The following is a 22,526-nucleotide window of genomic DNA, read 5'->3' as shown; positions in this document are numbered from 1 at the left end:
GATGATGAGCATTTTTTCATGTGTCTGTTGGCTGTATGAATGTCTTCTTTTGAGAAATGTCTGTTCATATCCTTTGCCCACTTTTTGATGGGGTTTGAGTGAGTTTTTTAATCTTGAGTTCTAATTTGATTGCACTGCGGTCTGAGGGACTGTTTGTTATGATTTCCTTTCTTTTGCATTTGCTCAGGAGTGTTTTACTTCCAATTATGTAGTCAATTTTAGAATAAGTGTGGTGTGGTGCTGAGAATAATGTATATTCTGTTGAATTGGGGTGGAGAGTTCTTTAAATGTCTATTAGTTCCACTTGGTCTAGAGCTAAGTTCAAGTCCTGAATATTCTTGTTAATTATCTGGCTCTTTGCTCTGTCTAATATTGACAGTGGGGTGTTAAAATCTCCCACTATTATTGTGTGGGAGTCTAAGTCTCTTTTTAGGTTTCTAAGAACTTGCTTTATGAAACTGGGTGCTCCTGTATTGGGTGCATATATATTTAGGATAGTTAGCTCTTCTTGTTTTATTGATCACTTTACCATTATGTAACGCCCTTCCTTGTCTTTTTTGATATTTGTTGTTTTAAAATTTGTTTTATCAGAGACTAGGATTGCAACCCCTGCTTTTTTTTTGCTTTCAATTTGCTTGGTAAATATTCCTCCATCCCTTTTTTTTTTGAGTCTATACATGTCTTTGCACATAAGATGGGTCTCCTGAATACAGCACATCAATAAGCTTAACTTTTTATCCAACTTGCCATTCTGTTTCTTTTAATTGGGGCATTTAGCCCATTTACATTTAAGGTTAATACTGTTATGTGTGAATTTGGTTCTGTCATTATGGTGCTAGCTGGTTATTTTGCCCATTAGTTGATGCAGTTTCTTCATAGTGTTGATGGTCTTTACAATTTGGAATGTTTTTGCAGTGATTGGTAGTTTTTCCCTTTCCATGTTTAGTACTTCCTTCAGGATCTCTTGTAAGGCAGGCCCAGTGGTGACAAAATCTCTCAGCATTGCTTGTCTGTAAAGGATTTTACTTCCCTTTTGCTTACGAAGCTTAGTTTGGCTGGATATGAAATTCTGGGTTGAAAATTATTTTCTTTAAGAATGTTGGATATTGACCCCCCAATAACCCTATAATCTTCTGGCTTCTAGGATTTCTACAGAGAGATCTGCTGTTAGTCTGATGGACTTCCCTTTGTGGGTAACCTGACCTTTCTCTGTGGCTGCCCTTAACATTTTTTCCTTTGTTTCAACCTTGGTTAATCTGATGATTATGTGTCTTGTGGTTGCTCTTCTTAAGGAGTATCTTGGTGGTGTTCTCTTTTTTTTCTGGAAGTTGAATGTTGGCCTGTCTTGCTATGTTGGGGAAGGTCTCCTAGATAATATCCTGAAGAGTGTTTTCCAACTTGGTTCCAATTTCCCCGTCACTTTCAGGTACACCAATCAAATGTAGTTTGGTCTTTTCACATAGTCCCATATTTCTTGGAGGTTTTGTTCGTTCCTTTTCATTATTTTTTTCTCTAATCTTGTCTTCGTGCTTTATTTCATTGAGTTGATCTTCAGTCTCTGATATACTTTCTTCTGTTGATCAATTTGGCTATTGATACTTGTGTATGTTTCACAAAGTTCTTGTGCTGTGTTTTTCACCTCCATTAGGTCATTTATGTTCTTCTCTAAACTGGTTATTCTAGTTAGCAATTCATCTAACCTTTCTCCCAAGGTTTTCAGCTCTCTTGTATTAGGTTAGAACATGCTCCTTTAGCTTGGAGGAGTTTGTTATTACCCACCTTCTGAAGCCTATTTCTCTCAATTCATGAGACTCATTCTTGTTTGGTTTGGTTTCCTTGATGGAGAGGAGTTGTGATTCTTTGGAGGAGAAGAGGCATCCTGGGTTTTGGGATTTTCAGCCTTTTTGCGCTGGTGTTTCCTCATCTTCGTGGATTTATCTACCTTTGGTCTTTGGTGTTGGTGACCTTCTGATGGGGTTTCTGTCTAGACATTCTTTTTTTGTTGATGTTGATGCTATTCCTTTCTTTTTGTTAGTTTTCCTTCTAACAGTCAGGACTCTCTGCTGGAGTTTGCTGGAGATCCACTCCAGACCCTGTTTGTCTGGGTGTCACCAGTGGAGGCTGCAGAACAGCAAAGATTGCTGTGTTCCTTCCCCTGGAAGCTTCTTCCTAGAGGGGCATCTGCCAGATGCCCGAGCTCTCCTGTATGAAGTGAGCTGGGAGGTTTCTCCCAATCAGGAGGCATGTGAGTTAGGGACCCACTTTAGGAAGCAGTCTGTCCCTTAAGCAGAGCTCATGTGCTGTACTTGGAGATGCACTGCTCTCTTCAGAGCTGGCAGGCAGGAACATTTAAGTCTGCTGAAGCTGTGCCACAACTGCCCCTTCCACCAGGTGCTCTGTCCCAGGGAGGTGGGGATTTTATCTATTTGTATGTTGGTCCACTTAATGGTATACCACAGGTCCCTTAGGCTCTATTCACTTTTCTCTATTATTTTCTCTTTGTGGTTCTTAGGACTGGGTACTTCCAGTTGTCCTATATTCAGGTTTGCTGATTCTGACTTCTGCCTGCTCAGATTTGCTAGTGAACCCCTGTAGTGAATTGTTTTTATTTCAGTTATTGTACTTTTCAGCTTAAAAATCTGTTTGTTTCCTTTCTAAAATTAATATTCCTATATGTATATTTTCATTTTGTTCATACATTGTTTACTGATTTCCTTTAGTTCATTGCTCATGGTTTCCTTTAGCTCGTTTAGCATATTTATGACAGTTGTGTTAAAGTCTTTGTTGGTAAGCTCAGCATCTGTGCTTCCTCAGGGATGGTTTCTGTCTATTTTCTTTTTGAATAAGCCTTCTTTTCCTGTTTATTTTTATGCCTTGTGCTTTTTTGTTGAAAACTGGACATTTGAATATTATAATGTGGTAACTCTGGAAATCTGATTACTTCTCCTTCTCAGAGTTAGCTGTTTTTTTTGTTGTTGTTGTTTTTTTAAACACTGTAATAGTTTCACTACTTTTCCTATTTTTGCAGATACTGTATTTCTTGTCTGTGGTTACTGAAGTTTATGTTTCATAGCTTGTGTTCACCTATGGCTTTCACATATTTCCTTGAATTCCAGGAGCTAAAACAAACAAACAACACATTCACCTATTTCTGTCTTTACAAATTTTCTCTATGCTGGGCCACTCCATCATCACTTAGCCTGATCTTAGCCTTTAAACACTGAGCCTAGGGATCAGCCCAAGGTGGAAATCTGTGCTCTTATCAGGTCTTTTCTGAGTATGCATCTTGTCCTGGGCGTAACTGTGGCTTTCTAAATTATTTCATATACACAGATACTTTGAATGCCCTGATTTCCCAAGCAAACTCCCTCAGATTTTTCTCCCAGACCTATTGCATATTTCATTGGTAATCTATTGCCCCAAGCATCTTCATGTTGTTTATTTGCCTTGCTTTACAATATTTTTAAGCAAATTTTTTTTTCTGGTCTGAGTGGATTCCAAGGTAGGTAAAACAGAAAAGAGCACCTTGCATCATTCATTCAGGCAGCCCCCAGACAGTTAGAAAATACTTGGCATGTGAGGTCTGCTATGCTTCTTCCAGAACCAGGGACCAGGATTCCACTCTGAGAGTGTAGCTACCATCTTCAAGATGTAGCTAAGTGTACCTAAGGCCTGATGTGGTGGCTCACGCCTGTAATCTCAGCACTTTGGGAGGCCAAGGCAGATAGATGGCTTGAGCTCAGGAGTTTGATACCAGCCTGGGCAATATGGTGAAACCCCATCTCTACTGAAAATACAAAAATTAGCCAGGCACGGTGGCACATGCCTGTGGTCCCAGCTACTGGGGCGGCTGAGGTGGGAGGATCACTTTAGCCCAGGAGGCATAAGATGCAGTGAGACATGGACTGCACTCCAGCCTGGATGACAGAGTGAGACCCCATCTCAACAAAACAAAACAAAAGACCACTGCTAAGGTTGAGAGGCAGTGGGGCAAAGGCAAGTAAAAACATCACAAGATATCGTACCATTTTAAAGTTGCCTTTTTCTTGATTTGGCATGTTCTCAGCTACTATAAACCACTCTTTTTAAGAGGCTGATAAAGTTGATTCTGATAGTTTCTGCTTCTTTTTAAATATTCCTATAGAGGGATGGGAATGGAGCTGTTTACTCTGCCATTTTCCTGATATTACCTAGAAAGTCCATTCTGTTTTTTAATGACAATGGGATTATGTGAAACTGATTTACTTTTTTCCCCATGAATCCTAGAAAAGCATGACTGATTTTGTAATTTCCTTATGACTTTGGCTGTTAAGAAGCTCTGAGATAGATTTGTGGCTACCACTAGCAGTTATGTAAGATTTTGTTTTCTAGTTCTACTTCTGTATGTATCTTACTTTATGCTTTTATTTCCCATTTGTCCCTCTTTACTCTTTCATTTTCTTTGTTTTTTGTTTGTTTGTTTTGCAATGTTTGTATCTCTGTAAACTGCATGAAATTCTTTTTGTGGAAGAAAGTGAGAGACAAATAAGGGAATAGGATTAAGGTTCTAATATTTTCACCTACTACTGGGTCACCTTTGAACTGTTAAAGAATCTACCATAAGTATTTGTTGAAATTCTGTTGCTTTAACACCACAATATTGCTTCAGTAAATAAAAAAGCCAAGCAGAGCACAAAAAGTATATCACAGATAATAATTTATGATTGTGAAATGAATTCCTGAACCTGCCTTTCAAACATGAAGTTCATAGGCTGGAAATGATAAAGTTAACAGGAACAAATTGGAAGTTAAAAAAGAGTGCAGGGTTTCTGAAACTTGAATAATATAAAGCAAAACTTTTCATGGATCCCTAAGAATATCCTAATTTGAACAACATAGATATAATAACGTTTTATTTGACTTGTTTATATGAAGTATTGCATAGTGGTCAACACATGAGCTCTGTAGTCAGATTGCCTGGCTTTGACCCTTGCTGTGTCACTTATGAACTTGGTGACCTTGACTAGTTACATTACCTCTCTGTGAGTCTGTTTCTGCCGCTTTAAAAATGAGAATAATAATAGAGCCTAATTCATAACATTGTTGTGAGAATCATAGTAATTAATACCTGTAAAGGATTAACAGTGCCTAGGCTATATTAATCATTCAATGAAGGTTACTTATTATTTAATGATGAATCATCATGCAAAAGTGAAGTCATATTTCCATAACTGGCAAAATAAAATATCTGAGGCATTTTTTTAAGTGGAGACACAAACATTTTAAAATTCTGATATAGACCTTTTCAATGGGAAATAATTATCTTAGACACATGAAAATACACATACGTAGGATCTTGACTCTGCCATTTAGTAAGTGGTTTTGAGCAAATTTACTTCATCTATTTGCATCTGAGTTTCCTCATCTGTAAAACGAGAGTTGAACTAATAACTGCCTTGAGGATGAAATGAAAGACTGCAGGCAAAGCACCAAGCAGAGTGTTTGCACATAAGTGCTCACACATTTCTTATTATTATTCTGAAAAAAAGAGTCGGCAGGTTTAAAATGAAGAGGAGGGGAGGCTCTGGGGGAGTAGGGTAGAGGAAGACCCTTAGCAATAAGTAGGGTCTTATTCCATTTGCACTGTTATAACAAAATATCATAAGCTGGGTGCCTCATTAACAACAGAAATTTGTTTATTGCATTTCTGGAGGCTGAGAAATCCAAGATCGAGGGACTAACAGATTCCATGTCTAGTGAGGGCCTGCTTCCTCATAGATGGCTCTCTTCTCACTGTAACTTTACGTGGCAGAGGGGAAAGGAACCTCTGTCTGTCGTCTTTTATAAGAACACTGACCTAATCACCTCAGAAAGGACCTGGGTACTAATACCATCACCTTGGGTATTAGGATTTTAACATAATTTTTTTTAGGGGAACACAAAGATTCAGATAATAGCAACTAGGAAACCTGGGATTAAGAACTAAAATCAATAAATCAGACAACACATGAATGTCAGGGTGATAACACCAAGACAGGGAGCTTGAAGGGAAGAGGTGGCTAAGCTGATGCCATCTCCACTGGGGGAATGTTGTCAAATAAAATACAAGATGCCTGTTAAATTTGAACTTTATATAAACAAAAAAATCTAGTATGTCTGAAATGTTGCGTGGCACATACTTGTACAAAAAACGTATTTGTTGTTTATCTGAAATTCAAATTTAACTGGGCATCTTGTATCTTTATTTGCAAATCTTGCAACTCTATGGTGGAGGATACAAAAGTCTTGCTTGCAGAAGTTGGCTAATGAGAGCACAGTTAAGTGGCCCAGGACCAGGGTCCAATACCTGATGTGACATCACTAAGTTAAGCTTTCTGGTAGGTGTGTCAGGCAGCCAAGGATCCAGATTCCTGTGAAATACTCAGGAATCACCAAGGAGATAGCACCTGGGATTTTGGAAGATTCTGCTCCAGGACACGGTCTGCATCCAGGAGGTGCGAGGATCAGATCTGTCTTAAGTAAGGGTTTTGGCAGACAGTGAAAGCAGGGTGGAGAATGATGAGCCTTGATAGTGCTTGGTATGTGTGGGAGGAAAAGAGGGAATGGAACTTGGCGGTATCGACCACAGTAAACCATCAGCACAAAAGATGGGAAAAAAGCAGAAATGTAGCCCTGAAGACTGGGCACACCATGAGACAGAGCAGGCAAGTTAGAGTTAGGGAATGACGTACCAACATGACCAGGTCTGATCCCTGGGATCACTGAACTCTGGGTATGCTTGGGATAAAGGAAGCTTGGGGAATTCAGCTATTGTGAGGGATCACCTAAACCAAGTTTGAGAATGTGAATAAATTCTGAACCCCACAAGGCAGTGGGCAGAGGTTATTATAAGTCTTGCTGATGAGCTTATAAACTGGAGCATATCTGAGCCTCTATGTAGGCATTAGTGGATACAGCTACAATCTTAGCAGACATGTAGGTGACATAGATTGAGGGATGTTCAATCTGAGCCTATCAGAGATTGGAGTCAGGAGGGGAATGGGAACAAGAACACTCATTTGCTCTGAATGTCTCATTTATGAAAGGTCTTAAGTTGAGACTGAAGAGTTTATATTGTCAATGAAATAAGGCATGGTTTGACATTTTTATCAAGATATAATTCACCATAAATTTCACCAATAAATATATACAGTTATGTTTTAAGTGTATAATTTAGTACATTTTCAATGTTTTGGAACCATCATGACTATCTAATTCTTGAACATTTTCATACCCCATACCCATTAAGAAGTCACTCCCCCATTTTTTCCTCCCGGCAGCCCCTGGCAACCATTAATTTACTCTCTGTCTCTATGTACTTGCCTATACTGTATATTTCACATGAATGGAATCATACAACATATAGTCCTTTGTGTCTGACTTTTACTTAACATCATATTTTCAAGGTTCATTTGCTTTAGCATGTGATCAATACTTCATTTGTTTTATGGATGAATAATGTTTCATTGTAAAGACAGACCAAACCTTATTTATCCACTCATCAATCAATGGGTATTTGGGTTCATTTCTACTTTTTGGGCTCTTAAGGTTAATGCTGCTATAAACATTCACATACAAGTTTTTGTGTGGATATATGTTTTTATTTCTGTTGGGTATATACCTAGGAGTAGAATTAATGAGTCATGTGGGTAATTCTATGTTTAACTTTTTGAGGAACTGCCAATGTTTCTACTTTTTTTCTTTTACTCCTGGCAAGCTGTGAGAATAGTTTTGTTTGTTTTATTTTGAGACAGGGTCACGCTATGTTTCTCAGCCTGGTCTTGAACTTCTAGGCTCAAGCACTCCTCCTGCCTCAGCTTCCCAAGTAGCTGGATTTACAGGCCCACACCACTGCACCCCTCCATTTTGTAATATGTCAGGATTCTTAAAAAATAGAAAGAAACTTGAGCCATTCAACAACTGTTAAGTCCTATGCTTAACCAGTATTGACCACTGGGATGATCTTGAAGGTCCAGTGGAGATAACAGTGACAATGTAGCACCACAACCCCTAAGTAAGCTCTTATACAATCACCATTACATCTTCCCATACCTTCCTCTTTTATCTTCATTTCACAGAGATAGGGACATGTAAAGTGAATATTCAAATCTTTCAGCTACACTGAATTTTCCAGGTAATGATACTTTCTTCGCAGGAAGGCATTATTATTTTCCCATTTTTGCAGATGGTAAACTGAGGCTCCAAGAAGTAAAGTGCCTTGTCCAAGGTCCCACATCCAATCAGTTGTTAAGCCTACATTGAATACTAGGATTTTCAACACCTGGTCTAGGATCCTTTCAGTGTAGTCTTTGCCCCTATGTGCCTCTGAAAAAGATAGAAGATTGCTGATCATTAACACCAGAAGGGAAAGAAAGAAATTGGAGAGGAGGAGAGAAGGCATATTGTTTCTCTCTGTGAGCATAGTATGACTGGGAATAATTCATCTGAGGGGAAGTCATTCATTCCCCATCTGTACAGCATTAATTCACTGAGAGCTGGGTCTATACTAGGCCCTGGAGACACAGAAAAAGAAGGAAGAGGGCTGAAACTAGAGTGAGGTGAGTGGAGGTAGTTGCCTTGAGCATAATTTTAAGGGAATGCCGAAAATCTCAAGATAAACAATATTTTTTCTTAATTAACTTTTTGTTTTTATTATAGATTCACATGCAGTTGCAGAAAAATGATATGGATAGATCTCATGTAAATTTTACTGTGTTTTTCCCAAAGTAACCCCTTGCAGAACTATAGTACAATACCACAGAGAAGATATTGACATTAATATAATAAATAAAGCTATACCAGGCCACATCTTGAAACATGGAAGGCAGAGCATCTAGCTTGGGACTGGAGGACTAATAGACCAAAAAACTGTCTTTGACAAGTAAAGGATAAGCATGTTTGTCTTGATAGCACTTGTTTTGTTGTTGCATTTCTTTGATCTTTGGCCAAGCTTTGCTTACTTTGATCCTGTTTTTCTATCTTTAAAATAAGGACAAATTGGAATAAATCACTGTTTTTCAAATACTTTTTAAGCAACAGATCACTGTATTGAAAAATATCTTCCACAAAATCCCCAAATATGAAAATAATACCAATTAAGTTCTAGTTTAAAAAGGAGTAGGGGTGGCTTCCCTTCACTCTAAAATCTTAGGGTTCTGCCAAACCCAGTTTGAAAACCATGGATATAGCTGTCTTCTGAGAGGCCTTTCCAGCTTTGATGCCCACTAACATTTATAGGGCTAAATAAGCTGAGGAAGTAAGAGGGTCAAGAGGAGAAATGTTCAGTTAGCCTCTACTCAAAATGTGATGGCTTAGAGGAGTGTGGGCTCTAGCAACCAGCATGCCTCTGCTTGCCATAGGAAAGTTGATTCAAGGTTTCTAATGGTGCCTGCCACAGATCTAGTTCTGAAAACACTTGTCTGGGAAACCCTCTCAGATTATCCCTGGTAGAGTTTCTTAATCCCTCTTACATTATCCCAAAGTTTACTATTCACTCCTCCATTATAACACAGCTCACATTGTATTGTCATTACTTATTTACTGGCCCATCTCCAAATAAGCTATGAGCATCCTCAAAGCAGGAACTGTTCTTATTTCTCTGGATCTCCAGCCCCTAGGACAGCAGGCAAAGGGCATGTCTTCTCAAAAGAAGACATACAAACAGCAAACAAGCATATGAAGAAATTTTCAACATCAGAAATAATTGGAGAAATGCAAATTAAAACTACTCTGAGATACTATCTTACACCAGTCAAGATGACTTTTAATAAAAAGTCAAAAAACAACAGATGTTGGAAAAAAGGGAATGGTTGTACACTGTTAATGAGAATGTAAATTAGTTCAACCTGTATGGAAAACAGTATGGATATATCTCAAAGAACTAAAAGCAGAACTACCATTCAACCAAGCAGTCCCACTATTGGGTGTCTATCCAAAGGAAAAGAAGTCATAACGAAAAAGACCCCTGTACTCGTATGTTTATTACAGCACTATTTACAACAGCAAAGTCATGGAACCAACCTAAGTGTCTACCAACAGTTGATTGGATAAAGAAAATGTGGTGTATATGTACCACGGAATACTATGTAGCCATAAAAAGAACAAAATCATGTTCTTTTCAGCAACATGGATGGAGTTGGAGGCCATTATTGAAACCAGCTTTGTGAACATTCTGACAGTGAGGAAAATCTGACATATGAAAACTCTAACAGTGAAAGAAATCTGACCTAACTGCCAACTCCATCTTGCTTCTAACCTCCGAGTTGCCCTTGCCCATGCTTGGGCATATGCCAAGCTAACTATGGGAGGAATATAGTTTGTAGTTTAGCACACAAAGATGGTAACAGCCCCTTCCCAAAACATATCCCCTTCTTGCTTGGGGATCAGGCCTCTTTTGTAAAACTAACAAAGTAGCCACAAGATAAGAAATAATGGCTCAGGATTCATGCAGCCAGTGGTCACAAGATTGCTAGCCTCCCCAGTTGTTCCTATAGATAACATCACTATTGTAAAACCTCGGATTGGTGTTTGAGGTATTTTTCAGACCCTAAATTCTGATGGACCAGCTGAGCCACCCAGACAAGTAAACTGGCTCATCTGGTCTTGTGCCCCTACTCCCAGGAACTGACTCAGGGCAAGAAAACAAGCTTTGACTCCCTGTGAGTTCATCCTTAATCCAACCAAACAGCATTCCCCATTCCCTGGCCCTCTGCCCACCAAACTTCTTAAAAATCCCTAGCCTCTAAATTTTTACAGAGGCTGATTTGAGTAATAATAACTCCTGTCCTCTTGTTTAGCTGGCTTTGCATTTATTGAACTCTTTTTCTATTGCGAAAACCTTCTGTTCTCAATGCATTGGCTTTTCTGGGCAGTGATCAAGATGAAACCATTGGGTGATTACATTATCCTAAGTGACAGGAGTAGAAAATAGAATATTACATGTTCTCACTTATAAGTGGAAGCTAAACAAAGGGTAGACGTGGACATAAAGGTGGAGAAAATAGAGTTTGGAGACTCAAAAACCATGGAGGATGGGAGGGAGGTGGAGGTTGAAAAATTACCTACTGGGTACAGTGTCCAATATTCTGGTGATGGGTATTCTAGAAGCTCAACTGCCACCATTATGCATACAATATCCATGTAACAAACAAGCACATATACCCCCGAATCTAAAATTTCAACAAAGAAAACAAGGAGGGTACTAATAAATGTGTTGAAGTGAAATGTTGGGTCAGGAAGACATTCCTTAAATTCTTTTGTTTCTTCAATTACTCTTTTTCCCTCAAGAAACCCAAAATCATTCAAATTATTCCCCAAAAACTTATCTAAATTTTTAGAAGACAAAACTTTTTTAAGTTAAATGTTTGAATAGTATTCAGTAGAGCTACATGTTATTTTTTGATCCAGTTTATGATGTAAGTTGAGATATATTTTTATGTGCTAACATATACTATATATGATTTATCTTATTAATTGGAAGAGTAGATTATGTAATAAGTGTATATAGTAAATTTATGATCATTTTATAGGACTGGGAACATGATTTTACTATTTTTAAATAATGTCAGATGTTTAAATTTGTTATATCCTCAATTTTATGACAGATTGGCCATCTCTATGATGCATTTATTTGGTATTTTCATTTCCAAGTAGATAAGCACAATCCTTTCCAAATCCTGTGATTTAGAGGATAATGGGAACCTGTCTGATAGGGTAGCTAGGCTGCCAATGATGGAAAACAAGGAGGTAACAAGAAAGTTTATTGAAGAATATCCATCTTAATAATAGCAGACACTTTTATAGTATTTATTATGCTGTTTTAGCCAGTTACATATATTAATTTAATTACAACCCTAAGAGTTAGTCACAATTACTATCATTTCCATTTTCCATATGACAAGACCAAAACCCATAGAGGGGAAGTTATTTGCCCTTGAGTCAGTTAGCTAAAAACAGTAGAGACCAGAGGTGAACTCAGGCAGCCTGACTGAAGAGTCTGGGTGCCTCACCACTATGCATACTGCCACCTGTGCTAGGAAAGGAAGCGCTCTCTGGGAAGTCAAGCTGGGAAATTACCTGTGATATATGCAAGGGGATTTTGAAGGCCCAGGAGAGAACATCTGCCTTCCCACTCCTCTCCCAATCCATTTACTTGCAGATGCCGGATGTTTCATTCATAGGCATAAGGTTTGGTCTATTGTTTACAATGCAACCAACCCCTGGGTGGGGTAATACTAAGATTTATGAGTTATTTTTACTTTCCCAGTCTGTTTCATTTTTATTTTATGAGTGTCACTTTTCATTGTACATTTTTATACAGTTGAATCTGTCCATCTTTTCCTTGGGGTTGCTTATCTGTCATTGTGGCTTTACAAGGTATCATCTCTCTAAAGCCTCTACTATAATTGAAACCATTTTTGCCCCAGACTCAGGGGAAATAATGGCTACAACCTTCACATCAAATGCTGCCCTGTCCATTTTGAGATGTTTAAATGAAGCCTGTATCATTGTCTTCTCAAGCATAAATCAAGACAACTTATTTGTAGTTTTTCATGGTCCTATCCTGTTTCTATTCACTGAATTATCTCCAAATTTGGGTTCTCAAAATGACTCTGAGAATTAGGGGAAGTGATGAGAAGGATGAGGGATATTTATCTGTACTGAATGCCTATTATATTTCAATCAACGTGCTAGGTGCTTTCTCATACCTTATCTATTTTCATTTAATCATTAAACAGCTCTATGAGGGGGACAAGGGCCCTGTGAATACTTCTAAAGTACCCCAGCCTGGGAAAGATGTGCAGGGAACCTGGTAAGACTCAGTCCTTTTGGAAACTCAATCGCATACTCAGTTCTGGTGATATAAAGGAGGCCGTTAGAAATGGAAGGTCAGTGGAGCTAGACAGTCAGTTTTGGTCACTCTCAAAGAGGTAGGAATTGAAGAAGGGGAAGGGTGTGGATGAAAGTTTACTAAGAAAATGCAGTAGATGTACACTAGACTGCTTTTATAATAGGATTTTTTACACTAGGGTTTTTCAGACTTGGAAAGGGGAAAAGTGGGACTCCCCTACTCCCACTGCCAGATCTTTGTTCCCTGAAATTTGCGTTTGGGGGATCTAGGTCAGTGACATTGGGTAGGTGAGAAAGAATACAGGAGTGAAAGTTCAATGACATAAAGCCATCAAAAACAGCAAGAATCTCAGCTGAAACATTGCCTGAGAATACCTAGCACAATCTATGTAGACAGATACAAATTCTAGCTAATCATCCACAAGTCCCATCTCCTAGGGGAATCTTCAAAGTTAAGGCTTCAAACACACCCCTCAACACCCCAGCTGAAGGGCTGAAGTGATGGAGGACATGAAAATTTTCTGAGAGAGTGTGAAGAATAAGATTACCTATCTCAGCTCCTAACTCCCTAACCTAGGGAGGTCAATTACCATTTCTGTTCTTCAGTTTTTCCATATACCACATGAGTGCCTTCCAGCTGTAACATCGTATGGTTCTCTTCCAGTCTTTCCTGTCTCAGTGAATGGCACTGACCTTATTACTGAAGCCAAAAATCCAGGAGTCATTTTAGATGCCTTGTCTTTCCCTCCGTACCTCTTCATCCCATCCATGAGCTAATCATATCAGTTCTGTGCCCAATAATATGTTTACAATCAGCCCATTTTTCTTCATATCTATTATTACTACTGTAATTCAAGCCACCATCGTTTCTTTCCTGGACAACTGTAATAGTTTTCCCACTGGTTTTCCTACTTCCACTTTTGTCCCAATAAAATCTGTTCTCACAGCAGTCAGTGATGTTTAAAAACTTGATCATGTTGCTCCCCTGCTTAAAACCCTCAATATCTGCCTATTGTAATTAGGATAAAACCCAAACTCATCACCATAGTTTACAATACCCTGTTTTTAGAATAAAAGTTCAATGACATAAACTGTCTCCTCAGTCTACTTCTGCTCCTCTTAATCAGCCAGAGCCCTACCTACTTTTTTTCATAGGCTAAGCATTTTCTGACACAGGACCGTTGCACTGGCTATTCCTTCTGCCTGGAGTACTCTTCCTCCAGATCATTGTATGGCAAACTCCTTACGTCTCCACTACAATGTCATCTCTGAACAGCAGGCTTCCCTGAACATCCTAACTAAAACATTCCCCCTCCTGCCACCATTCTCTCCTGTTATCCTCAATTAGTGTTCTATGGGCTTATCTCCCCCTAATATTATTATGTTTATTTCTTTTTCTTTTCTGTCATTATTGTCTGGCTCCTCGTACTAGAATGTAAACTTCCTGAGACCTGGGATCCTGGGTAACTAATAGAACACAGTAGGTGAGAGCATGGCTTCTGGAGGCAGACTCTCTAAATCTGAATCTCAATTCTGCCACTTACTAGCTGTGTTACTCTGGGCAAGTTACTTAACTTCTCTGTGCCTCAACTTCCTCTTCTGTAAAATAAGGATGATAATAATATATATTTCCTGTGAAATTTTTGCAAGGATTAAACTAACATAATACCTGCAAAGCACTATATATCCCTGGAACCTAGGAGAGTGTCTGGCATGTAGTAAGTGTTCAGCAAATATTTGTTAGCTGTTTGCATGAATTAATCCTCAATGCCTCCTGCTGTTTCCCTCCCTTCCTCTCCCTTCCTGCCTAATTTTGTTCAGGAAGCTTTTCCCTGACTCCTTGCTCACTTCTCAGGACTAAGTTGGTTCTCCCCTTATGTGTGTGCTCACAGAACCTAGACTTATTTCAAGCCCTGATTGCTAGGTATAGCTATATATGTATGCATGATCTTTGTAATAGCTGGTCTCTCACTAAATGGTAAGCTTGGTAAGGGCAAGGCCCATTTCTGTCATATCTGCTATGAAATCTTCACTGAAACCTTGATGGTTCTTGACACATCATAAGTATACAATAAACATTTTTGGGCTGAAAACTTTTGACTTGTGTTTTTCTCTTAGAAATGCTGATTAAGAAATATAATGAGAAATTTAATAAGTAATTTGCACTCCTTTTTGAAAGGCAATTTGGGACCAAGGATGTTGTTGCATCTCTGCCTCCTCTTAGTTGAGTTCACTGTTGAAGTACAAAGAAAGATCTGTGAATTCAATATTCTGGCCTCCATTTTTAAAGTCTTGATCTATTCCCTGAAAGTATAATCATGTTAACAAAAGACTGACTGACTTCCTTTTTGCTAATTTCTTGCATTTTAATGGTATTAACCCCAACATACCCTGCCTGACTTACCTGTTTCTTAGCAATAAGAGTAATTTTAGCCCTGATAAAACTAAGAATTTTTATTTCTACCCCCTCAAACCAACCAGTTCTTCTAATAAAATTATGCATTAGAACTCACTGCTAGGCCATATCTTAAATATTGTTTCAGTCATTGCAAACTTCTGATCAATTGAGAGCTACTGAACACTTACTATGGAAAAGCCACCAGCTTGGCTTGCAGATACTGTTTTAAGTGCTGCTTCAGAAGAAGGGGCAGAAGGCTATGGTTTCCTTCTCTTCCCCCATACTTTCTCTACAACATTTTCCTTCCTTTCATTGCTAGCCTGGATTCTTAAAACTCAGCAAGGAACAGGTGAAACATCTGTTCTCAAAGAGGTCAAGGAGCCAAAAGCAAACCAACAGAAGCTAAAAGGCATATTACTCTTTCTGTATTTGGACATTTTAATTGTCACAAATAGCACAAGCCTTCTTCTAAGCTCCAGGTTTTCCCACAGCCTCTTCTCTTAGATTAACTGTTACCTCCCTTTAATGTCCATAGATTGGAAGCATGGGACATGCTTGGCCCTCTGCAGACACCCTATATTGGAGTGTACCTTCTGGCTGAAAAGTTAACAGAGGCATTCAGGCCCCATGGTAGCAGTAGCAGCTTCATACAGGCCGCGTGGGGCAATAGGAAGAGCACAGGCCCTTGAGTCAGGAGTCTTGGTTCTGTTTCAGCCAAGTTGGGTGACGTCAGAAAAGTCCTTTGCCTCTCTTGGTCTCAGTTTCCTCATCTGTAAACTAGGATTTCTGTGAGGCTTGAAAGACAAGATAGTTCCCAAATTATTACCAAATCAGACTCTAAACCCATTAACATATTTAATTGAAACAGATACGTAGCCACATCCAGACTTTTACCAGACGTGTGAACATAGTCAGTGGTAAGGATTCTTAGGGTGAAGGGGATAGTGGAAAAAGAGAGAGACATTAGATTTAAAATCTCAAAGACGGTTCATAAATTGCTTCCCACATATCCCTTACAAACCCTTCACTTCTCCCCAAGCTAGCATTAACGCATTATAAACCACTTTATGTTTGACATAGATACGTACACTCAGGATGCCGTTTTAGTTTTGGTTGCTATATATTTTTTTCCAGACACGCTATCTTCATTAATCTGCAAGTAACTTGGTCCAAATTGGGCACAGGCTCTAGCTTCATAACTTATTGTGTGGCCTTGGCAAAACAACTTTCCCTATCTGAGTCAGTTTTCTTCTTTCTAAAAGGGGATGAATCTACTTGCCCCCTTCATATTGGTTGTGAGGATAAAATGATAGGTTGTACATATCAAACTCAGCACAGTAGCCAGTATATGCCAGGCACTTACACAGGCTTGTCACTTACCTCCTCCCCTTACGAGACAGAGCTGGGGCCAGTTCTTGGCTCTGGATCCACAGGGTTTGTGACTAACCAACTCAGTGTTCTTTAAATACCAACTAGTGGCTCTACAAGATAGCAACCTTCAAGATGATAGGAAAATGTAGACACTAGGGAGAATTTTATGGTTAAGAAAGTTATTACATCTTTGATCCAAAGAAGAGAAGGGCTTTAATTTCTTCCCTGGAGAATGCTTAAAATCACTGTAGACATCCAGAATGACATGAGATTCATGTTCCACAACTTCTCAAGCTCCTACAATATACCAAGCCCTGTATTCAGCATGATCATGGGAATGATCTCATAGAGGCCTCACAACAAGCCTTTGAGGTGGGCTCACTAGGTACATTTTTCAGATGAGGAAACTGAAGCTCAGTAAAAGAAAGGACAAACTCAGAGAGATTTCTGACTCACCTTTAGTTGGGAGTGCGTCACCATCTTCCTTTCATCCGAAGTCCAGCTCTCTAGGCCTATTTGTGCACTCTGAGTAACTGCCTCTTACCTGGTCTCATGTCCTCTAATCATTCTCTACTTTGCTTCCAGAGTTCCTCCCTAAAATATTCCTCCAACCTTATCACTACCGTGCATTGAAACATACAATAATTAAACATTATTTGGTGCAGAGTAAGCACTTAAAAAATGCTTATTAGGGTCAGGCGTGGTGGTTCATGCCTGAAATCCCAGCACTTTGGGAGGCCAAGGTGGGCAGATCGCTTGAGCTCAGGAGTTCAAGACCTGTCTGGCCAACATGATGAAATTCCATCTCTACTAAGAAACACAAAAATTAGCCGGGCATGGTGGATGGGCGCCTGTAATCCCAGCTACTCGGGAGACCGAGGCCAGAGAATTGCTTGAACCTAGGAGAAGGAGGTTGTAGTGGGCTGAGATCTGTGCCACTGCACTCCAGCTTGGGCAACAGAATGAGACTGTCTCATAAAATAATTAATTAATTAATTTAAAAGTTTATTAGATAAATGTCTGCCTATAGGATTAAGTCCAAACCCTTTAGTCTGACATTTAATGTATTTCATAGTCTGGCTCCTACCTGCCTTTTCTAAATACTACATCTCCCATTTCTTTTTTCCACCTCTACACCTCATATAAGAACCCTATATTTCAGGCACTCTGAACCACTCATCCTTTCTCTCTCTGTTGTATCCTCACCTGGAAAGCCTCCTCTATGGTCTGACAAATCCTTAGTCACTCTTGAGACCTATTTACATCTTCTCTGCACAGGTTACACCTTATCTATTCCTGTATTTTGTTTGATACCACACTGTACTGTAATTAATAGGTAAATTTTCAGCCTCTTCTGTTCCTCAAAGGCAAGGATTTGCTTTTATTTATCTGCCTCGCCCAATGACTCCTACAGGACTTCTTCCATTGACTGACAAAGTCCGAGCTTAAGTAATTGTTTGTTGAACGGGTAGCTAGAAATGACAAGGTTCTCCTCCCCACTCTCCTTTCCCCCAGCTTTTGCAGCATCTTCCTCCTCCCATCCTCCTCTTCCCCACCCCCGCCCCACCCTAATTTGAATGCCAAAGTCACTGGTCCCCAGGCAGCAGCTAGCACATCCAACATCTCCAAAGCTACTTTCCCTGCAGGCTTTGTTTCCATCCCCAAGGCATAATTAGCAACCACCGCTAATCTTTTGCGGGTGAGTAGGTGCAAGGACCCCGGAAGGGGAGCGAATGGGTACGTCTCTCATCTCTCCAATTGCCTTCAGGAGTATTTTTTTCCCCATTTTCCCACACACGGGCCAGATGAATATCCCCATTCCTTTGCACTCTTCACAACCTTTGACATAATTATCTATAACAAATTGATTTAAAGTGCGGCTGCAGGAAGGGAAACAGGCATGTCTCGCTTGGCCTTCTGGGAGTTGTAGTCTTACAGGCCCGCGGGCTGCCTGGCTGGCCGTGAAGCTGTGGACTACAGCTCCCAGGCCTCTCCAAGCCCCTAACGCACAGGCTCAGAGCCCCAAGCCCGGAGGAGGTGGCTACATTGTGTCTATTGTATCCTTTGGCTGGTGTATTTGTACATCTCTCGGGACGTGAAATTGACAGTGAAAAGTATGGCAGATGAGCAAGAAATCATGTGCAAATTGGAAAGCATTAAAGAGATCAGGTAAGTGGCACGTTGTCCCCCTCAACCCCCCGCCCCACTCCAACCAACCCTTCCTTGCGGGAGAGGGCTAATTATCTATTGTTGGGCTGCTTGTCTGGGTAGCTGGAAAGGGGCCCATTCACCACAGACTTGCAGGAGAGGTGAGGATGGGAGGGGCGCTAAGGAGAGTTGAGAGAGAGAGACCTCTTGCCAGATGTGGCTGAGAAAGCAAAGATGAAGAAACACGGGGTTGGTCCCAAGACAGTTTTATTTTTCGAGGTGGGGGTCAGGGCTCTGCATTCATGCTCACGTTTTTAAAAAGTACTTGTGTGCCCCAAGGTGTCTTTGGCTCCTTGCTCTTTAGGAGTCGAGATTTTTTTCCAGTCTCTTGTTCAACTTGAGAACCTGGAGTTTGGGAAAGGCTTTTGAGAGCCAAGTCTAGCGCATCGGGGCTGGTGGCTGCTGCCAGGGGCTGCCAAGTAGGGATTGCAGGGGAATCTCAGCGGGCGGAGCTGGGAGAATGGCGCGCGCTCGTTTTCCTTTCACTCACTCGCCACTTTCTTCCTTCCTATCCCGCGCTTGGGAGGGGGATGGGAGCAATGGGGATTGGGGACGCGTTCCTGCGCTGATGGTGGGATCGCGACAGCTGCTCTGAGGAGCTGGAGGTGACAGGCGGGCTGGCAAAATAGGAGTTGCCAAAGTGGAGTCCGCCACCCGGTTGCTTCTGGAGCAGCTTTTGGCAAAGCGATGATACTGTCCTTGCTCAGAACACAATAGCGCCGGGCTGTGTGGGCTGGCACAAGGTCTTTCTTCACCTCCCCTTCTCAGCGTGAGCCCCTGCTTTGGCTTTTGCTCTCACTCTGAGAGTGGCCTGGGTCAAGCTGTCTCCCTGGAGTGTTTTCTGAGAACCCAAGGTGGAAGATGTCAAGTGTGTCTCTTTAAGAAATAAGACTTTGAGCATGAGATTTAACCCTTAGAGTGCTGGATGAGACCTACACGTGGTGATTAGTGGTGGTAGGTAAAACACCTTGGTTTCTTCTTCCTCTTGAGGGGTTGCATCTCTCTTTCTACAGGAGAGGTAAAGGAAGGGAACTATCATTTATTGAGCCCCCTCCCGCCCCTGTGTGCCAGGCCCTTGGACCTACTTTTGCTCATTCAGCAAGAGTCCTGTGAGCTTCCTACTCCTCCTTTACAGCTGGGGAAATAGAGGCCCAGAGAATTTGAGTGATTTTCCCACAGCCACCCAGCTTGAAAGTGCCACATTTTGTTGGTCTGCCTCCAAAGGTATTCCTTTTCCCACTATGTCCCAGGCAAAGTCTGGAAAGGAGAAAGGAATATGTTGCAATTTTTTTGTTTTTGCAAAAGCATCAGAAGTTAGCTAGAAAGTGTGACACCTTGGTACAGTAGAATGCCAGCTGTCATAATAACGATGCAGCTAGTCAGAAGCTTAGGCTTGCAAATGGAGAGCCTAGACTTCCACTCTCACCAAGCTTCAAAGGAACCACCACCCCATGCCCAGAAAAGGACCAGTTGTGAGCAAGGACTTTACTCTCCAGTGAAAATAGACCTTTCCCAGTGAAGACCACATGGAGAACCATGACTTCTACCCTTACCAGTGGTAGCTAGGAGTTTCTACCTCAACCAGCTAGGATGGAATCAGCATAGGCCCAGAGAAAAGGCCAAACTTGCACCTCTAACCAGCAGTAACAAACAGCCCCTCCCCAATCTGGATGTCAAGAGACGGTGGAGAAACTGGACTTGTGCCATCCCTCTTCCATCCAGGAGAGTGTTAGAGAACTGCTAAAACAAAAGATTTAAATAAGATCCAGAGTATCCAACTTTTAATCAAAAAATCACTTTCCATACTAAGATATCCACTTGAATGAGAAGAGAAAATAAACAGATGCCAATACTGAGATGACACCCATGTTAGAATTGTCTGATAAGGATCTTAAAGCACCTGTCATAAAAACATTTCAGTGAGCAGTTACAGTACACTTGAAACAAATGATAATGTAGAAAATCTCAGAAAATAAATAGAAAGTCTCAACAAAGAAATATAAAACATAAAGAAGAACAAAGTGACATTTTTAGAACTGAAAAATACAGTAACATAAAAACCCCAAAAAAAACCCAATGGATAGGTTCAACAGCAAGGTGGAGAAGACAGAGGGAAAAAAAATAGCTTACAAATATAAAACAGTAGAAATCACTGTGGAACTATAACAAAAGCTTTAACATTTATGCCAACAGATTCCCCGGAGAAAGAGGGCAGGATTGGAAAGGTATCGGGAAAAATAATGACTAAAAACTTGCCAAATTTTGCAAGAGACATAAAACATTTAGATTCAAGAAGAGGAGTAAACACCAACATAATCAACACAAAGAAATACACTCCAGGACACATTGTAATCAAACTCTGAAAAATGAAAGAAAAAGGAAACTTCTTCAAAGCAGCTGAAGAGAAACAATTCTACAAAGGAAAATAACTTTAGAATAACAGATTTATCATCAGAAACTGATGATGCCCTAGCATTTTTTAAGTGCTGAAGGAAGAGAAGTGACAACCCAGAAATCTATTTCCAATAATAATATCCTTCAGTACTGAATGGATAATCAAGACATTCTCCAATGAAGAAATACTAAGGAAATTTAGATATACCCTAAAAAAAGATGATAGTAAGCTCTGAAAACAGAAAAGAAACAATAAACAGTAAGCAAAAACATGGTTAATACAGCAGACTTTCTCTTTCCTCTTGAAATTTCTTATGTTTGATAATTGAAGCTAAATTTATAATGTTATCTAATGTGGTCTCAGCATATGTAGAGGAAATATTTAACACATTTATATTGTAAACTGGGGAATGTAAAGAGATGTAAAGGGGAGGACATGCTTCTACACTTCATTCAAGCATGTAAAGTGGTGAAGTCAGAAGATTATTAAATAAGTTATGTATATATAATATATTACTGAGAGAAAACACTGAAAATGCTATATACAAAGAAATGTACTCAAAACATTATAAATAAATCATATATGAATTTTTTAAAAATGCTCATCACCCACAGGAAGGCAGGGCAAAGAAAATGGAGAAACTAAAATTACAGAGAATAAACAGAAAACAAAAAATAAAAAGGCAGACATAGCCTTAATGTATCAATAATTATGTTCACAACAAATGGTCTAAATACCATGCAAATATTAATCAAAATAAAGCAGGAATGGCCATCTTAATATCAAATAATACAGACTTCAGAGCAAAGAAAATTCCTAGGGACAGAGATGGATATTACATAATGAAAAATAAATGTGTGTGTTCCAAAAGTGACTTAAATTAACCTGCTTTTGACAATTTTACAGTAATATACAAAGGTTAAGCCACTTGGTTTAAACATTTAAAGTGGAGAAAGTACTATAAACATATACTTCACGTTCACGTATGGACAGGTAAACATGTATGGGAGGTAGAAAGAAGGAACGAGCAAAGAGTCAAAGAAACTGAAGAAAGGAACTAATATTTGTCAAGCACCTTTTAATTTCAAAGCTCCTGGCTCATTTACTCTTTAGTCTTCCCAAAGAACGTCTGGGATAGGAATTATTACCCCCATTTTACGGTTAAGGACATTGAGGATCAGATAGGTTAGGCAACCTTCCCATGGTTACACAGCTAGGAAAGAAAAAATAATATATCCTCCTATTCGCATGGCATACACATTTCAATGTTATTAACTGCCCTTACAA

General features: G+C 39.8%; 1 protein-coding gene across 4 annotated transcripts in view; it reads left to right on the top strand.

Annotated features, from left to right (window-relative positions):
- ZC4H2 (zinc finger, C4H2 domain containing) overlaps nucleotides 1-22,526 on the top strand; it is a 127,248-nt gene that overhangs the window by 45,168 nt on the left and 59,554 nt on the right. Inside the window, exon 1 of one of the 4 annotated variants that reach the window (XM_011927448.1) lies at nucleotides 18,608-18,805. The exons of 2 other annotated variants lie outside the window; for them this stretch is intronic. In XM_011927448.1, coding sequence (XP_011782838.1) covers nucleotides 18,753-18,805 — 53 coding nt within the window. In that variant the 5' untranslated portion in view covers nucleotides 18,608-18,752. Of the gene's footprint in view, nucleotides 1-18,607; nucleotides 18,806-22,526 lie in introns of those variants that run through there. One more of the 4 variants, XM_011927451.1, reaches the window with a different exon arrangement.

This window comes from Colobus angolensis, unplaced genomic scaffold (assembly GCF_000951035.1).
Source record: "Colobus angolensis palliatus isolate OR3802 unplaced genomic scaffold, Cang.pa_1.0 Scaffold718, whole genome shotgun sequence".
Taxonomy (NCBI): Eukaryota; Metazoa; Chordata; class Mammalia; order Primates; family Cercopithecidae; genus Colobus; species Colobus angolensis.
The sequence above is the reverse complement of the archived record's forward strand: the minus strand, read 5'-3'. Positions and strand labels throughout refer to the sequence as shown.